At 47.4% G+C, this 14,809-nt stretch overlaps 1 protein-coding gene across 13 annotated transcripts in view; it reads left to right on the top strand.

Annotated features, from left to right (window-relative positions):
* The window catches only part of UNC13B (unc-13 homolog B), a 156,013-nt gene that overhangs the window by 34,971 nt on the left and 106,233 nt on the right, over nucleotides 1-14,809 (top strand). For 4 of the 13 annotated variants that reach the window (XM_083575432.1, XM_083575438.1, XM_083575436.1 and 1 more), the window contains exons 8-9: nucleotides 7,389-7,424; nucleotides 13,359-13,581. In XM_083575432.1, coding sequence (XP_083431558.1) covers nucleotides 7,389-7,424; nucleotides 13,359-13,581 — 259 coding nt within the window. Of the gene's footprint in view, nucleotides 1-7,388; nucleotides 7,425-13,358; nucleotides 13,582-14,160; nucleotides 14,287-14,809 lie in introns of all 13 variants that reach the window. The other 9 variants (XM_083575445.1, XM_083575434.1, XM_083575435.1 and 6 more) reach the window with 4 other exon arrangements.

Here is a 14,809-nt window from a genome sequence, read left to right as displayed (position 1 = left end):
TGCACCAACAGAAGTTGGTCCAAGGAACGGTCTTCAGGAGCACCATGAAGCACATAGCCTTTACTAAATTAAATATACATGTATACACTTTGGACAGCGGTAACATGTGAGTGTTCTTGGTGCTTGCCTCAGGAAAAGCTGTTTACACAGGGGCTTGTCCATGATCTTCGGTTGCTCTGAGTTTGCCAAGGCACTGGCTGTCAGAACCGCTTAGCATTTTTGAAGGCTGGGATTTCCAATCCGTGCTTGTTTCTGGAGGTGTCAACTTCCATTATAATCTGCAGTGAGTCATCTTCCCACTCTTGCAGGCTTGTCTTCTCTACTCAGTTATTCACAACACAAAAATGGTGCAGAAAGATGCTCAGAGTCTCTGAACTTGGTTTCTGCGCTCCTGACTTTTGAGATTCCAATAGTGGCTGTGTTGAAGCTGCCTTTTGAAAACTGGGTGGCCAGTGGCCTGGCATGGAGTTGCCACCATCTGTACATGCTGTGGCCACGAAGTGCTCTGACGCTTGTTCAGCAGCACAGATGTGGCAGCTGGAAGACCACCTGGTGTGGAATGTATCAGAATTTGACGGACGAAACCTCCTGCTTCTGACGTTAGGAAAATGTGATATCCCAGTATTGAAGGCCAGTATTTAGACTGTGCTCAGCAAAGGATTTGTCATCTGCGGGAATGCATCGTTGCACAAACCGTGAATCTTCAGATTCCAACACAGAGAGCCAAAGAGGCTGCCGCTGAGTGATTTTCCATGGTCCCAAATGGTGTAACTGTTTGGAGAAGAATATATAGAACAAATAAGTGCCACTCCCCCCACATCCGTGTGCCAAATAAAGTCCCTGTGGCTGGATAATTAAGTGGAGAGTCCAATATTTGTAGAGACAGATGGCACCTCCGTTCCTTGCTATGGAAGACACAGCCATCTGGTTGTCATGGAGAAGGCTAACAATGCCTGCTGCACTCAGATACCATTTGCCCGGGGGCTCCCATGGCAGCCAGGTAATGCCTTTCACTTCCAGGAGCACATCGATAGTTCAGGTGTCGCTCAACCCAGCCTTGGGAAGTCTGGGCTGGATGCAGTCCATCAGTGAAGAATCCTTGGCAGGTCCTCTCCCAGCCGCCTTTTGTCCGGGGGAAAAGGGCTTCTGAGGCAGACCATTTTATTGCAGTGGGATAGATAGGCAATATTGGCCATGGTGGTTTGTTTCTTGGCTGTTTCTTCAGTTCTTCCAGTGAGAGGTAGGAATTCTTCCACATCTGCAGACAGATGGTAGATTTCTTGTTACTTCGCTGCTCCTTATTAGATTTTTACCCCACCCTCCCTTCCAAAAGAGCCTAGGGAAGCAGACAACAAAAAAGGCAAAAATAATACAGATGTTTGGAAGTTTTTTAAATCATCAAGTATCCCTGTGGAACACCCTCCCATCATATGTCAAGGAGATGAGTAACTATATAGCATGTAGGAAACACCTGAAGGCAGCCCTGTATAGGGAAGCTTTTTAAGGTTTAATGTTTTATTATGTTTGTATATATGCTGGAATCCGCCCTGAGTGACTGGGGCAACCCAGTCAGATAGGCAGGGTGCAAATAATAAAATTATTATTATTAGAACATCCTTCTTAAAAACATCAAATATTATAAAGGGCCTGGAAACCAAGGCCTTATGAGGAACGGTTGAGGGAACTGGGAACCTTTAGCTTGGGGAAGAGATAGCCGAGGAGTGATCAGATAGCCATCTTCCAATATCTGAAGGTCTGTTACATGGAAGATGGAACAAGCTTGTTTTCTGCTGCTCCAGAGGGGAGGACCTGAACCAATGGATTCAAATGACAAGACAGGATATCCTAACTAAACCTTTTGAAGAACTTTCTGACAGTAAGAGCCGTTCCACAGGAGCCACTACTGAGAAGGCCCTGCAGTGCTTCTGAATACCAGTGGCTAGAGGAGGGCTCTTGCGCTCAGGTCTTGATTGTGCATTTTGCGCAGGGCAGGCCTGATCCAGCAGGCTCTTCTTCTGTTCTTGTGGCTTGTTGCCACATTGCTAATTTGCGGGTCCTGCCCATAAGTCCCTCAGCCCCACATTGGAGGCAGCACCAAAGGCATCGTAGTGGATGTGGCATTTTCTGTGGGTGCTTGAAATGCACTTATTATTGTTGCTTATTAAATAATAATGTGTATTTTGCTTTTTCTGCTTCTCCTGAGTATGTCACTTTGCCCCATGTTTTGGAGAGGAATGGAAGCAGGTGAATGGCATGACAGATGTAGGTTAATACACTGCCAAGTCAGCAAGATACTTGTTCTGCTGTAGGCTATACACTCTCTCCTGCAGTGTGGCAGAAGCTGGGGTAGGGAGACAAAATCAGCCGGTACCAAGTGCTGAACTTCTCTTTCAAATCAGTCTTGACGAGGGCAGCTGCTTCTGTGTAGTATGACGGCTGCTAACATGATTCACGGAATAATCCGGATCAGCCCAGTGTCTGAATTGGGGTCTGGCTGAGAGGTGCACCGATGCCCCCTGAGCTTTCCTGATGGCCAGGTGAATCCTTTTCAGCCTAGCAGAATCCCCAAACTCTTTTTGTTGCAGAGCTCTTCAGGCACCCAGCATAGAGGTCCTTTTAAAGACATAAGACCCTTTTTGTAAGTCACAGAGTTTTGGGCATTCTCACCATCAGTTTTACAAACTCCAAGGCTTAACTATTTTAACCTTAAAAGGTATTTAAAAGAAGAAGAAAAGTATCTCTGCATAGAAGATGAAAAGAGACATGAAAGTGATTACTTTGCTCCTGAAATTGGCATATAAGTGTAGGAGGCATATACCTTGAGTTACATTATTAGGAAAATGCCAAAATTTAATCTACAGTTTCACCATAATGTTTTCTTAGAGAGGTATAAAGTGGCCATTTTGATCACCAAGTCTCTTATGTAGAGTTATTTGGGCCAGGCTAGGCCCACCTTCAAATCTCTGATTCTTTCCTGAACTGGTAAAGGTGAAGGACCCCTGGATGGTTAAGTCTAGTCAAAGGTGACTATGGGGTGTGGCACTCATCTTGCTTCAGGCCAAGGGAGCTGGCATTTGTCCACAGACAGCTTTCCAGGTCATCTGGCCAGCATGACTAAACCACTTCTGGCGCAACGGGACACCATGATGGAAGCCAGAGTGCATGGAAATGCCATTTACCTCCCCGCTGCAGTGGTACCTATTTATCTACTTGAACTGGTGTGCTTTCAAACTGCCAGGTTGGCAGATGCTGGGACACAGCAACGGGAGCTCACCCTGTTGCGGGGATTTGAAACGCCAACCTGATTGGCAAGCCCAAGAGGCTCAGCGCCAGCCATGTCCCCGTTTCCTGAACCCATGCACCTTTAAGCCAGTGATGGAGAACTAAGCTCTTGTGTTTGTCAATTTCCCATAGAAATAGCTGGTGGACCACGGAGAATCAATTTCCTAAATCAGGTAGATTAATTGGGGGAAAGCTCTGAGCTAATGTGAATTACAAAAGGCAGTTAACAGGCTTAGCTGAATCGGCTGCCCAAGAGACGACTGACACCAACTCATTGAGAGCTCTAGCCGTGGCCCAACTGTTTGAGAAGGAGGAGGGCAGCAGAGATGGCAAGAGCTCTCCCGGCCAAGAAAAAGATAGACGAAGGTGCAGAATTGTTTTTGCTGCCCCACCAGCTGGATTTCAACTAACTACTAGGATGAGCTGGTGGCGTGAGCTGCTTTGAGTGAGAGAGGCTGCCTTGGGAGGAAGGCGATGGACTCTCCTTGGCCAGGAGCTGCCAGGAAGCAAAGCCTCTGCCTTACGAAGAACATCAGGCCTGGCAAAGATTAAACCTGCTGCTCTTTGTTAAACATCCCTGATAACTCCAATGCTTGTAGCTTCTGTTTATTTACATGGATACCTGGCTTTTCTTCCCTCCTGGAAGGCACCGTGCTTTGGTGGAAAATTTCACAGACGGTCTCCCCTCCAGATACTGGCCAGACTCAGACCTACGTCAGCTATAAACTCCCCCAGGAGCCCAGGCGACGAGTGATTGATGAAGGGCCCAAAAGCAGAAATGCAACCTAGGTGTGCTCAGAGACCACTAATCTCCGTGGAAAAAAGGGAGTGGAAAGCCTCCCGCTGCTTGTCGGATTGAACGGGTATTCTTGCAGCCGTGATGAGGCAAGGTGCTGAAGCTCATTTGGGAAGGCTGTGTGCCTTCTCTACCTGAGTTGTCTCCAGACCTGCTGTGCTGTGTTCCTGTGAGCAGGTTTTGCTTGTTAAGTTTGATTAGGGGCTGCCTGCACTCTGCCTGCGGCTCCGACAGACCCACCTCGGCTGCCAGAGAGGAATGACTAATCGGCGCAGCTTCAAGACAGAAAGGGAGATGATAGTTTTCTGAGAGTCCCTCTCTGGGAACATGGCAGCAGCGTTCAGCCCTTTGGATTCCACACAGCCTCCAGCCTTTGCTGTGGTCTCTCCCAGCTCCCCTCCCGATCCTGGCACCATTGAGCCTTCTTTGTAGCGTTAATTGGAAGGTGTTGGTCTCTCCAGAAGATCTGAGTCATTTTACAAGGGGGCCTTAGCCAAGCAGGAGGGGGAAGCAAGAAGTATTTCTTGTAAGCTGGACTAGCGACAGAGATGCTTTTGGGCATTTCTCTGCAGAGGTTTGTGTGGCTGGTTTGTAGCTTTTAAACCCAAAGGAACATCGTGTCTTCAGGCTCCTCTCGCTGGCGTGTGGGTGGGTGGCTGGAACAAAACAGCCCTGGGTGCTTTGAAGACCCTTATTTCAAAGGTCTCCTCTTTGCTTTCTTCACAACCCGTTATAAAAGTATAGATGTGGGATCAATGGCAGTCCAGCTGGCTTCCTGTGCTGCTGGGATGTCATGCTATGCGATAACTTTTTAGTTTTAGTCACAGGGTTTTGGGAAATAAGCCAACACAAGGCTTTGGAGGAGAGCAGCAAAGATGAGAAATGTTTTCTGTGCCTGACTAGGATGGGGAAAGTCCAGCTTGGAAGAGAAAAGTTGGTGCATCCCGGAGGGTGGGGAAGCTGCTGCTGACCAGAGTCAAGGCGTTTAAAGTTCTGGATTCAAACTCGGGCTTGAGCTGGGGCACAGCTGAGTGGCAGGTCCCAAGTTTGATTCCTGGCACTTCAGTTGAAAAGGATTTTGGGTGGCAGTGCTGTGAAAGGCCTTGGGGAGCTGAGCAGCCTGACTTCGCCTAAGGAGGCTTTGTGCCTTCAGCTGACTCACAGAAGGTGGGATCTCGTTCCCCATGAGATGCTTCGAAGAAGAGACTAGAAATTCCATGGTTCATTTTTTGAGACTGAGGAATCCAGCCATTGCAGGCCTGGCTGGACCTTACAGACCCAACAGATGCATTCCATCTTCAGACTGTTGAAAACCAGGAGCTCAGTTTTAGTAAGCCAATAACCAATTTAATAGCGCCTGGGCTGTCAGATATTTGCTCATAGAACCTCCCCCGCCTTGTTTTGTTAAATGTTTTGTGATGGCTCTTTGAGGTGTTGGCAAACGTATTACTAAAATGTGACATGGCTGAGATGAAAGACTCCGTGTTGGTGAAGGACTTGTCAAACAATTTACTATCGTTGTGTGAATTTATGTGACCTATAAAAAGCTCAAGCAAGCATTTTTTTTTAACCTCTCCTTCCCCTTTCCTAAAGAAACCCCCAAACCAAACAAACCTGCTATTAATATTTGCTGCTGATCTAGCCCGGTAAGATGAAAAGCTCATGCCCCAGTTGTGTGCTAAGTCATTAGTTTCCTGCACTGTGGATTCCTGTAAAGCCTCTCCCAACCCAGGTTTGTTGCTCCAGATCCGCACATGCCAGGAGTTTGGGAGTAGGAGGACCATCCACCTCTCCTCCACCACTGCCGAAATACTGCCCTGCCAGTTCCTGGAATGGTCTTCCAGTTGTCCATTTTTACCAAATCTCGAAAAGCACATCATATAAAAACAGCTGGGCCATAGGAAAGACAAGAGAAGCAGCTGCTCTTTCAAGAGAGCATCAGAAATACTTGCAAATATTCCCTGGGAAAGGGAGCCCATGAGTGGAGGGTCCTTAATGCCTGGGTCTGTGTTGGGAAGCAGGGAATGGAAGTGAGGTGACAGTTCTGTATTTTTTCATGCTGTTTTGATTTTAAATTGTATCTGGTTTTTAATCTGTATTTCTGTTCCGGGAAACGACTTTGAGACCCTTGGTGAGAAATCTAAATTTTAAATAAGTATTGGAGATGGTCTCTTTGCAAACAAAAACAGTACACTATTACAAGTAGTAAATAGTGGTGGTAATTGGAGTAATAAAAGGTTCACACTGTGATAACATTCAGTCATAGGTTTTATTTTCACTTCTGTAAGGTTATTTTGGCACGAAGAAAAAAATATGAAAGAACCACCCCCTCTTTATTTTGGGGTTCACCCCAACTGAAAATCGTTTATGAATAGGTTTAAACTGTGTCTATCCAATGCAGATTTCGGGAGACCTCCCTGAAGGCAGAGTTAGAAATTAAGGGCCAGTTTTCACAATGGAGAGCAGATTCCTCCCAGGATCTGTATTTTGACCTGTCTAATTTGCTTCTAAAAGGAACTGTCATCATTTGGTGTTTGGTGGTGGGCTTGGGACGAAGAGAATAAAAGCGCTGCACACAAATCGTGGCTGAATTTTGGAGTTCCCCACCACCACATGAGCAATAGCTCCGAAGGCTTTGGCAGTAGATCAGACAAATGTGTAGAGAATAGGTTTATCGTGACTTTTCAATTAACTTCAAGCCCTGCTGGCGAGTTTCCAAGGGGCTCCGGCTGGCCATTGCTGAATGTTTGAGCTTCCCCACAAAGGCAGTGCTCATGTAGGGATGGCAACAGAAAGGTCATGAGTTGGTGGGAGAATGAAAAGCGAGGACTTGGAGGGGCTGAGGTGAAGGGATCAGGGTGGGGAGATGGACTCTTACGACTCTCTGGGAATGAGAGCAAGGGGTGTTGCACTGGGGCAGAAGGGGCTTCCTTAAGATGATGACACTGGCCAGGTGGATTTGCCATTTCAACACTTCACTAAAAAAAGTGTTGTTTTCTGCTGAATGAATGGCTGTACAGTGACCTGCCTGATGTGGGCAGGGTCTGCTTAAGGGATGGGCTGTCCATTAATTCAAAGATTGACTTGGCAATCTTCAATATTCATGTACAATTTTCCATCTTCTCACAAGTTAAGAAGTCCTCAACAGGTGGTAAGTTGCTGAAAAATGTAGGATATTGTCATGGCAAAAATAAACATGTTTTAAATTTTAAGCTTCTGCCCAGCAAACATATCATCAAACCCTTCTCACTTGTCATATTTATCTATACTTTTTCCATTCCTATTTTTTGCTTCCATTTGTTGCATGCAGGCAGCTGGAGTTATTTCGGATGGGGAGAAGAGCAGAGTATGTAACACTTTAATAATAATTTCTTTCTAGTTCTCCGGTTCAGAATTGCTTCCCCATGCTCCAGGCTGAGGATATCTCGGGTATTCATGCATAAGAGTGAAATGCAATCGACCTCCTGCTATTTTTTACTTTGTTGAATTCTGTTATTGTGTGTGCCCATCCTACCATGCCTCTCCCTTGCAATGTGAACTAATGAATGGTACCTTAGAATAGGGATGTTCTCTTGCCTGGTGCCTTTGAGGGCCACGGGGCCTCCCCAATAACCCCCAACACAGCAGCTGCTATGGGTTTGAGAAGCAGAAGCTGCTCTGTCCCTTTTGTTCCCAATTGCGAAAAACAAAAATGGCTATTGAGCATAAAAGGACAGGCTGCTGATCCATCAGGAAAGGTCTAGAGTGTGTCCTGTTTCTCAGGATCAGGAAAACTGCTGCTCTCCACCCCGGGGGAACCGGACTCAGCCCTGGTCCTCCTTCATGTGTCCAGTGCTTGTATGCATTTCTCCTTCTGTTTGTCATGTGCCCCTCCTCATTAACTCTAGACCCCTCTCCCCCCTTTTCAGATAGATAAGACACCTGTCCATGTTGCAAATTTTTGGTGAAGCTTCAGTTTCCCAGTGTTGCCCAATTGCACCATGAAGGCCTGGGTTGGGGGGGGGGGCGAAGCTTTGCTTTCTTGCCCTGCCACCTTCCTCCAAGTAGGAACTTGTGCCTTTCCCACCAGATGGGTCTTCAAATGCCAGGGTGGGGGAAGGAAGCCAGCAGGCTCAGCCTTCCCTGCCTCCCGCTTGCTCTTTTGAAAGTCAGATCGGTGTGTGGCATTCGCCAAACTGACAGGCGTGCTCTCCTCCTACCCGTATACCTTGCAGAGCAGTGAGAGGTTTTCACAAAGAATAACAATCTCGCAGTTGAGGAGTCTCTCCCTCCCCCTCCCGAGATCACATAATCCCAACCTCGCCCTCTGGGCTGATTAACTCGGTGCCGTGGGCAGATTGTGGAGGCCACTCTGATGCGAAGCCCTGTGAGCGGTGACATTTGCCGGTGCTGAGGAGCCTGTGCCTGTCTCCTCTACACTGCCTGGCACCGGTGTCCCCATTAATACGGACCGTTGGCCCTTGGGGAGTTTCCCGAGGAACCTGCTCTGCTGAGTTGAGGAGGATTAATTTTCTAACAGGTTGTTGTCAACTGGTGATCTCAAAGCAAGAGGCTTGCGGAGCTTGCCAGGTGTGTGCACCTTGGGGGTCCCAGGTGGCACGAGGCTTGGCCAGTGGGCCTCTTCTGCGCAAGGCTTTAACGCAGGGTGTGCCCATATGCACCTTCACTTTTGTTCTGCCCTTCTCTTCCACCCTCTGGGATCAGAAGTGCCTACTTGCGGGAGAGAAGGCAGGTTTCCTGCCAGACCTCTCAGCGGAGCCCCAGCAGTTCTGTGATGGGAGAGGATGTCCCCATCTTCCTCATGGCAGCAATGGACCCCTCTCCCCTGCCAAGCATGGGGTGCAAAGCCACTCTGTCCATCTCCCCGGGGAGCAGCAGGGAAGCAAAGCATTTGGGTGTGCTGTGAGTTTAGCGTTGGTTCCCTGGAGCTGCTGGAGATTTCTCCCAGCTAGTGTTTCCTCGATACAATGGGGGACATGTGCAGAATGTCCTGCAGCCAGTTCAGTAGCCTCTATCGCTGCAGAGCAGCCTTCCTCCCAAGCGGCAATAGTAGTAGCAGCAGCAGCAGCAGCGGGAAGGTACAGGGCAGGCTGCTTCTGTTTTTCCAACAAACATCAGATGAGGAATGGGCAAGCCCTCTATTTCTGGGGAAGCTCTTATCTTTTTTGACACGTTGAGACAAGGCTTTTGGCATGGAGTCGCACTCATCTTGAATGCCTGCTGTTCTCTTGTGGAAGAGAAGACGCTTAAAACTCACATTCACACTGCAGCTCTCCCACTCATCCCACCTTGACATTCAGTTGCCTGGATTTCAGGAGGGAATTTTTTTTTAAAGAAAACCTTTCTTAAAGGCTAATGGGGGAGTAATTAGGTTTTCAGTCTCCTTTTCCATGTGAAAGGCAGCCTTCCCTTGCTTTGGAGAGAAGCAGTGGGAGAAGACGTAAATGTCTGGCCATAGAATTCTCACAAGCCCTTTAATAATAATAATAATAATAATAATAATAATAATAATAATAATAATATAAATAAATAAAAAATTAATAGGGAAGCCATAGCCAGAGACCCACCCTCTCTTTTCACTCAACGCCTTTTGCCCTTTTAATATGAGCAGAAGACTGTCTTTCCCAGTAAACCTTTTAAAGTTCTCGTTGCATTGTGCCTCTGTGTTGTGAAATGTGTTTCAAAGATTTGTTGTTCATGAGACATTTGGACCTTTTAAAGAGAAGATGTTCCGCCAGCCCCTCTCACAATAAGTGCTGTTCCTGTGCTTGCTGGCAAGGTTCCAGGATCAATAAACTGTTGGACTGTAGAAAAGCTTGCACACACACACACACACACACACACACACACACACACACTGTCGATTTGTCAGTTATTTTGAGAACACATTGCCTGTAAGTTTTGTCTCCTCTGCCTGGCTCCTCATCCTCCTCATGTAGGCATTAGCTGGGCAGTCAGGCCTGTGGTAGTGGCAAGGGACCCCACGCTAGACACAAACTCAAGCACAGCAAATCAAAGGGCTTGTGAAAATGGACAATATTCTGAGACTAGAGCCATGCTTTGTGCTTAGAAAATGACCTTGGATTCCCTCTCCCTCCAGCTCTGCTTGGAGGGGCCTTTCCTTCCTTTAGTTGCTACTCTAACCTCTTCATCCCTCTTTCTCTTTGCTTCCTCTCTTCCCCCAGCCCAGACTCTAGGTGGTAGTAGCACCCTGGTGAACATGCCGCTGTGGGATGTGAGCCTCTGAGCCCTTCTTCGTTCTAGACTGTGCATGAATACCACGTGGTCTTGCAAAATGGAGCATCCCTCTTTCCCCTCCCGAAACCTGGTCCATTCTTCAGAGCTGCTTGTGTGAAACTGTTCATACCGGTTGGGGCGAGGGCAGGAAAAGTCTTTGCCTGGCGTGAGATGCTGGTGGAGACAGGGGCTTGATTCAGTGATTCTTCTGTTGGGGGAGACTGTTTTGAAGCCAGAATGGAGGCACTTGTAAAATACAAAGCATCCAGATTGGTTTCTGCTCTATTCTTTTCGTAAACAGCTTTGAGGTTTTCTACAGTTAAGCGGTACATAAATTTTTATGAAATCAATCAATCATTCAATCAATCAATCAATCAATCAATCATCAATCAAAGCAGCACACCCAGAGCTGGTTGGGGAAGTTGTTGTCACTCTGCTTTGTCTGAGGAATGAAAATGCAATTGGTCTCTGCGTGGGGTTTCTCATTCACTTCCCTCCACCCCTCCTCCTCCTCTTCCTCCAGCCCCTCAGAGTAGTGCCTGAAATGCTCTTTATGACACCTGCATCTCCCTCCCATGTAGGAGACCCCCCCCCCCAACATCACAGATTCTTTTTCTTGGAACAGGGGGCCCTTCTTGGTGAGGCCTCCCTCCACCTTCTCTCCCTGCAGTTATGGTGATGTGTTTTCACCTATTCTCAAACATTTGCTTACGTAATTAAAATACCCATACTAGTGGTTTTTTTAAAAGTAAACATACATTAGTTTACTGTTTTAAAATCCCAAAACAGTATACTCAAGAATTAAAAAAGAAAACCTCCATACAATACATAATAAAACAACATAGCCTCCTAATAAAAAAAAAACAATTCTGCGGTTGCTCAGAGGTCAGTACCGCTCATCTGAAAATGCTTAGGTAGGGGAAAAGACACGGAAAGAATTAACATCATTGACACAGGCCTTGTTTCTAGGGGCAGAGGGCTTGCTCCACATGGCATGGCAGATGCCACCATGCTAAATGACCCTTCTGCAGGAAGCCACACTTTAAATCAGATCAGGGTTAGCAATGAAAACCACCCCCTTGAGGTGACACATCAAATGATGGAGATGGCCTCCTAGAAAACCTGCTGAAGGCACAATCCTTTTAAAATAACTCCCATGGGACCCCATGAGAATGAGCGGGAGCTCTTGTTCATTCCCATGTGGCAATGGGCCCAGGAGGAGGACGTTCCCCTGGGATGATGTTCTAGAGCTGTAACTGACCACCCCTAGGCTCACGCTCACCAGGAAATCAAGGTGGAGAGCCATGTCTCAACTGCTGCAGGTTCTCTCCCAGTCTCACAAACCTGCTCAAGCACAACATGGAGCAAAACCAGGAACATTTTGGGCTTTCAGGTGGTGGTCTCATTTTGGGATACTGCCCCTTCCTTCGCACATCAAGAAACATCCTCAAGGGGTACTTTGTTCTGCCACATTGGTTGCCTGCTCAGATACAGATGTACTTTTGAAAGGGACTTCGTCTCTCCTTTGAAGAAAGAGAGAGAAATTGATAATTGCTCTTCATTTATATTTATATTCCACCAAACAGCCAAGATAAGCACCTTCATGTGAATCCAGAAATTTTAGTACACTGAAATCAGCCCTTTCCCCTAGCAGATGAGCAAGAATGCTTCCACCCAAGGCAGCTTAAAAAGCAGGAGATGGTGTCATTTCCAGCATGGACAATCAAATTACTCCAGAGAAGTTGAAAGCCTGTTTGAAGTTGTTCTTGGCTAAGGATGCTTCATATTCTGTTTTTTCTTCCTTATTAAGATGCATGTTGCAATTCCACTTCATGTCGGGGGGAGGAGCAGGCTGGCTGGGCGGGGGGCAAGGAACAGCTTGTTTCTGTAGAAACTAGCCCTTATATTAAATAAATAAATGGAATAGAGTCTGGAACCAAAAGGGTTGTAAGAAGCAAGCCCTGTTCCATTTCTGGTGGGCAGTTTTGCCTGGGCTCTCCAGACCACAAATTCAAGTGAGGCAGAGGAGCTGCCAACTATACCATGCGGATGCTGGAAGAGGCGTCCGGCATCCTGGCTCAGATCTGCCCTCTTCAGACAGTGCTTCTGTTAGATTGTCCTCCCTCCGTTGCTCGGTGGTGGTTGTAGCTTGTGGGTCGATGTTGCGTAGTGACTTTCCTGCAGTCCCTCCTTTGAGCTCCGCAAAAGTTGCCGGTTCTCCTTACCATTCCCACTTTGTCAACCAAAAAAGAAATACTTAAGCTGTGATCACCCTAGGCACTCGCAAGAACAACCTGCCAGCACATCCTGCCAGTTTGTTCCTGCTCCCCTTCCCTCTGCCCCCCAGCCCTGGGCAACTTCCTGGGAGGGACGGAGCTGCCATTCAAGCTAGAGGTTTAGTGTCCTTCCTTTCCCCTTGGGCGATGTTTACTTGTTGTTTTTTCAGTGGCCACCTTTTAAAATACTCCTAAATGGAAATGTTGGCAATTGTGCACACAAGGTATTTCTCAATGCACCATCACAGATGCTTTCTCCTTCCTGGCTCCCAAATGTGCCACGACTGTCCTTTCCACTTATGTTTCCTCCCCATTCCTGGTTGGAGAGATGCTACTTAGCTGAGGGCTCCTTGGAAGAGAGGGGAGAAGCAGGGCAGTGCTGCCTGAAACCCTGCAGAGGGAGAGGAAGGAAGCCAGTAAAAAAGCTGGCTAAGAAAATGGTTCTGCTCTGTTCTCTTTCACCAGCTATTAAACCAGGTGAATAAATAGATTCTCCTCTTCTCTTCCACCCATAATAAAGCCAGCCTTTATGGTATGATGTACTTTGGGAGGAGTTGTAGAAATACCACCTCTTCATAGGCCTCATTCGTGATGCTTCAACAGCCAAATCTCCAGTGAGCAGCTTCCCTGGGAAGCCAAGAAGCTCTTCCTTTAGGCTGCCCTTTACTTTGTCTCGTGAGAAAGCAAGCTCGCTTGAAAGGTGCTTTTGTCTGAAGTGTCCCGATCTTGGACTGGGAGACGCTGCTCAACCTTCTCCTGTCTTCTAGCTTTTGAAGACCACGATAGTGCTGTGGATGACAGAGACAGCGACTACCGCAGTGAGACCAGCAACAGCATTCCTCCCCAGTACCACACCACCTCGCAGCCCAATGCTTCGGTGCACCAGTTCCCCGTGGCTTCCCGCCTGCAGCAGCAGGGGGTCCCCCGAGAGTGCTGTGTGGAGTCCCTGCACGGCTATGATTTGGATTACCACGAACGAGCAGCCATCAGGTAGGTACCCCCTTGGAACCAGGGCGTTTTCTCTCCCCCAACACAAATTTATTGGCAGGAGAAACTCACCGTAAGCTACTAAGACTGAGGCTGGCTGCTTCAGACTCTCTTGTGGTCAGGTTCTTAAAAGAAAAGCCATTCTGCTGCTTCAGGGGTGACAGAAGAGCAGTGAGCAACAGCTGCCAGACACGGGTCCCCCCCAGAATAGCCCAATGGGAGCAAAGAGAGCTTTGCAGCTGAGCCTCCTCCTTGCGAAGCAGAGCTGGTGGTAAGCAGTTCTTTTTGCTGTGGAATTTTGGGATCCCCAGGTTGTCGCCCTGAGAGACCAAGAGTGACTGACAATATGTGGATCAGTTTCACTTGAGATTGCAAGGCGTTCTGCCCCTTAGGATGCCCCTCTTGCTGAGATTTGGCTTCCGTTGTCTCGCACCCATCCAGACTCCTGGCATGATTGCGCAACCACCAGTCCCACACGCCACACACTTGCTTTCACTTTCCATTTTACAATACTAAGCTGTTTGAACCTTCTGTGTTGCTCTTGTCCTTCACGTCTCCCAACGTCTCTTTGCCTTTTTGAAGAAGGCGCCATAGCTTAGACTCCACTGTGAGTGGCCGAACTGACCTGGAATCTGCATCACAGTCAAGTCAAATGACAAGCCGCCAGCTGTCATTAGAGAGCCGGCACTCACTAGAGGTGTCTGATAGGTGGGTGACCCTCTCCGAAGCCTCTGTGTCCGTGTCTCGTGACGTGGCTTTGGTCTGCTGGGGTTCCTGGGCTGGCTATCAGTGTTTGCATGAATTCATCCTCTTCCAAGTATAGTTGCCGGCTGGCTGTTTTCTGTTGCTTCTCTTGTTTCAACTGGGTTTTTGTTTCTGTTGACTTCCTCCTTAGGAAAAATGTAGAACATTTGTACCAGCCCTCTAAAGAGAGAAGTGATGCAAATCATTAGCTTTCCTCCAAACTAGGCCTTTAGAATCTTAGATCTATCTAATTTATCCTCATATAATTACTTTGGTTTCTAATTGTCCTGTCAATACTGTAGCTGGAGTTTTTAGGATTCATGTTTCCAGTTCTGACTTGCCCATCATAATCTTGTTTGCGCTGTCCACATGGTTAATGGAAGTAACCCCAAATAATAATTGGAACGGTTCCTCATTTTGCGCCTTATCAACATGGTTGTTGTTTTTAATTTATTTACCTCTAGCGATAAACCACAAGTAAGATAAT

Source organism: Podarcis filfolensis, assembly GCF_964270895.1.
Source record: "Podarcis filfolensis genome assembly, chromosome: 11".
NCBI lineage: Eukaryota > Metazoa > Chordata > Lepidosauria > Squamata > Lacertidae > Podarcis > Podarcis filfolensis.
The sequence above is the reverse complement of the archived record's forward strand: the minus strand, read 5'-3'. Positions and strand labels throughout refer to the sequence as shown.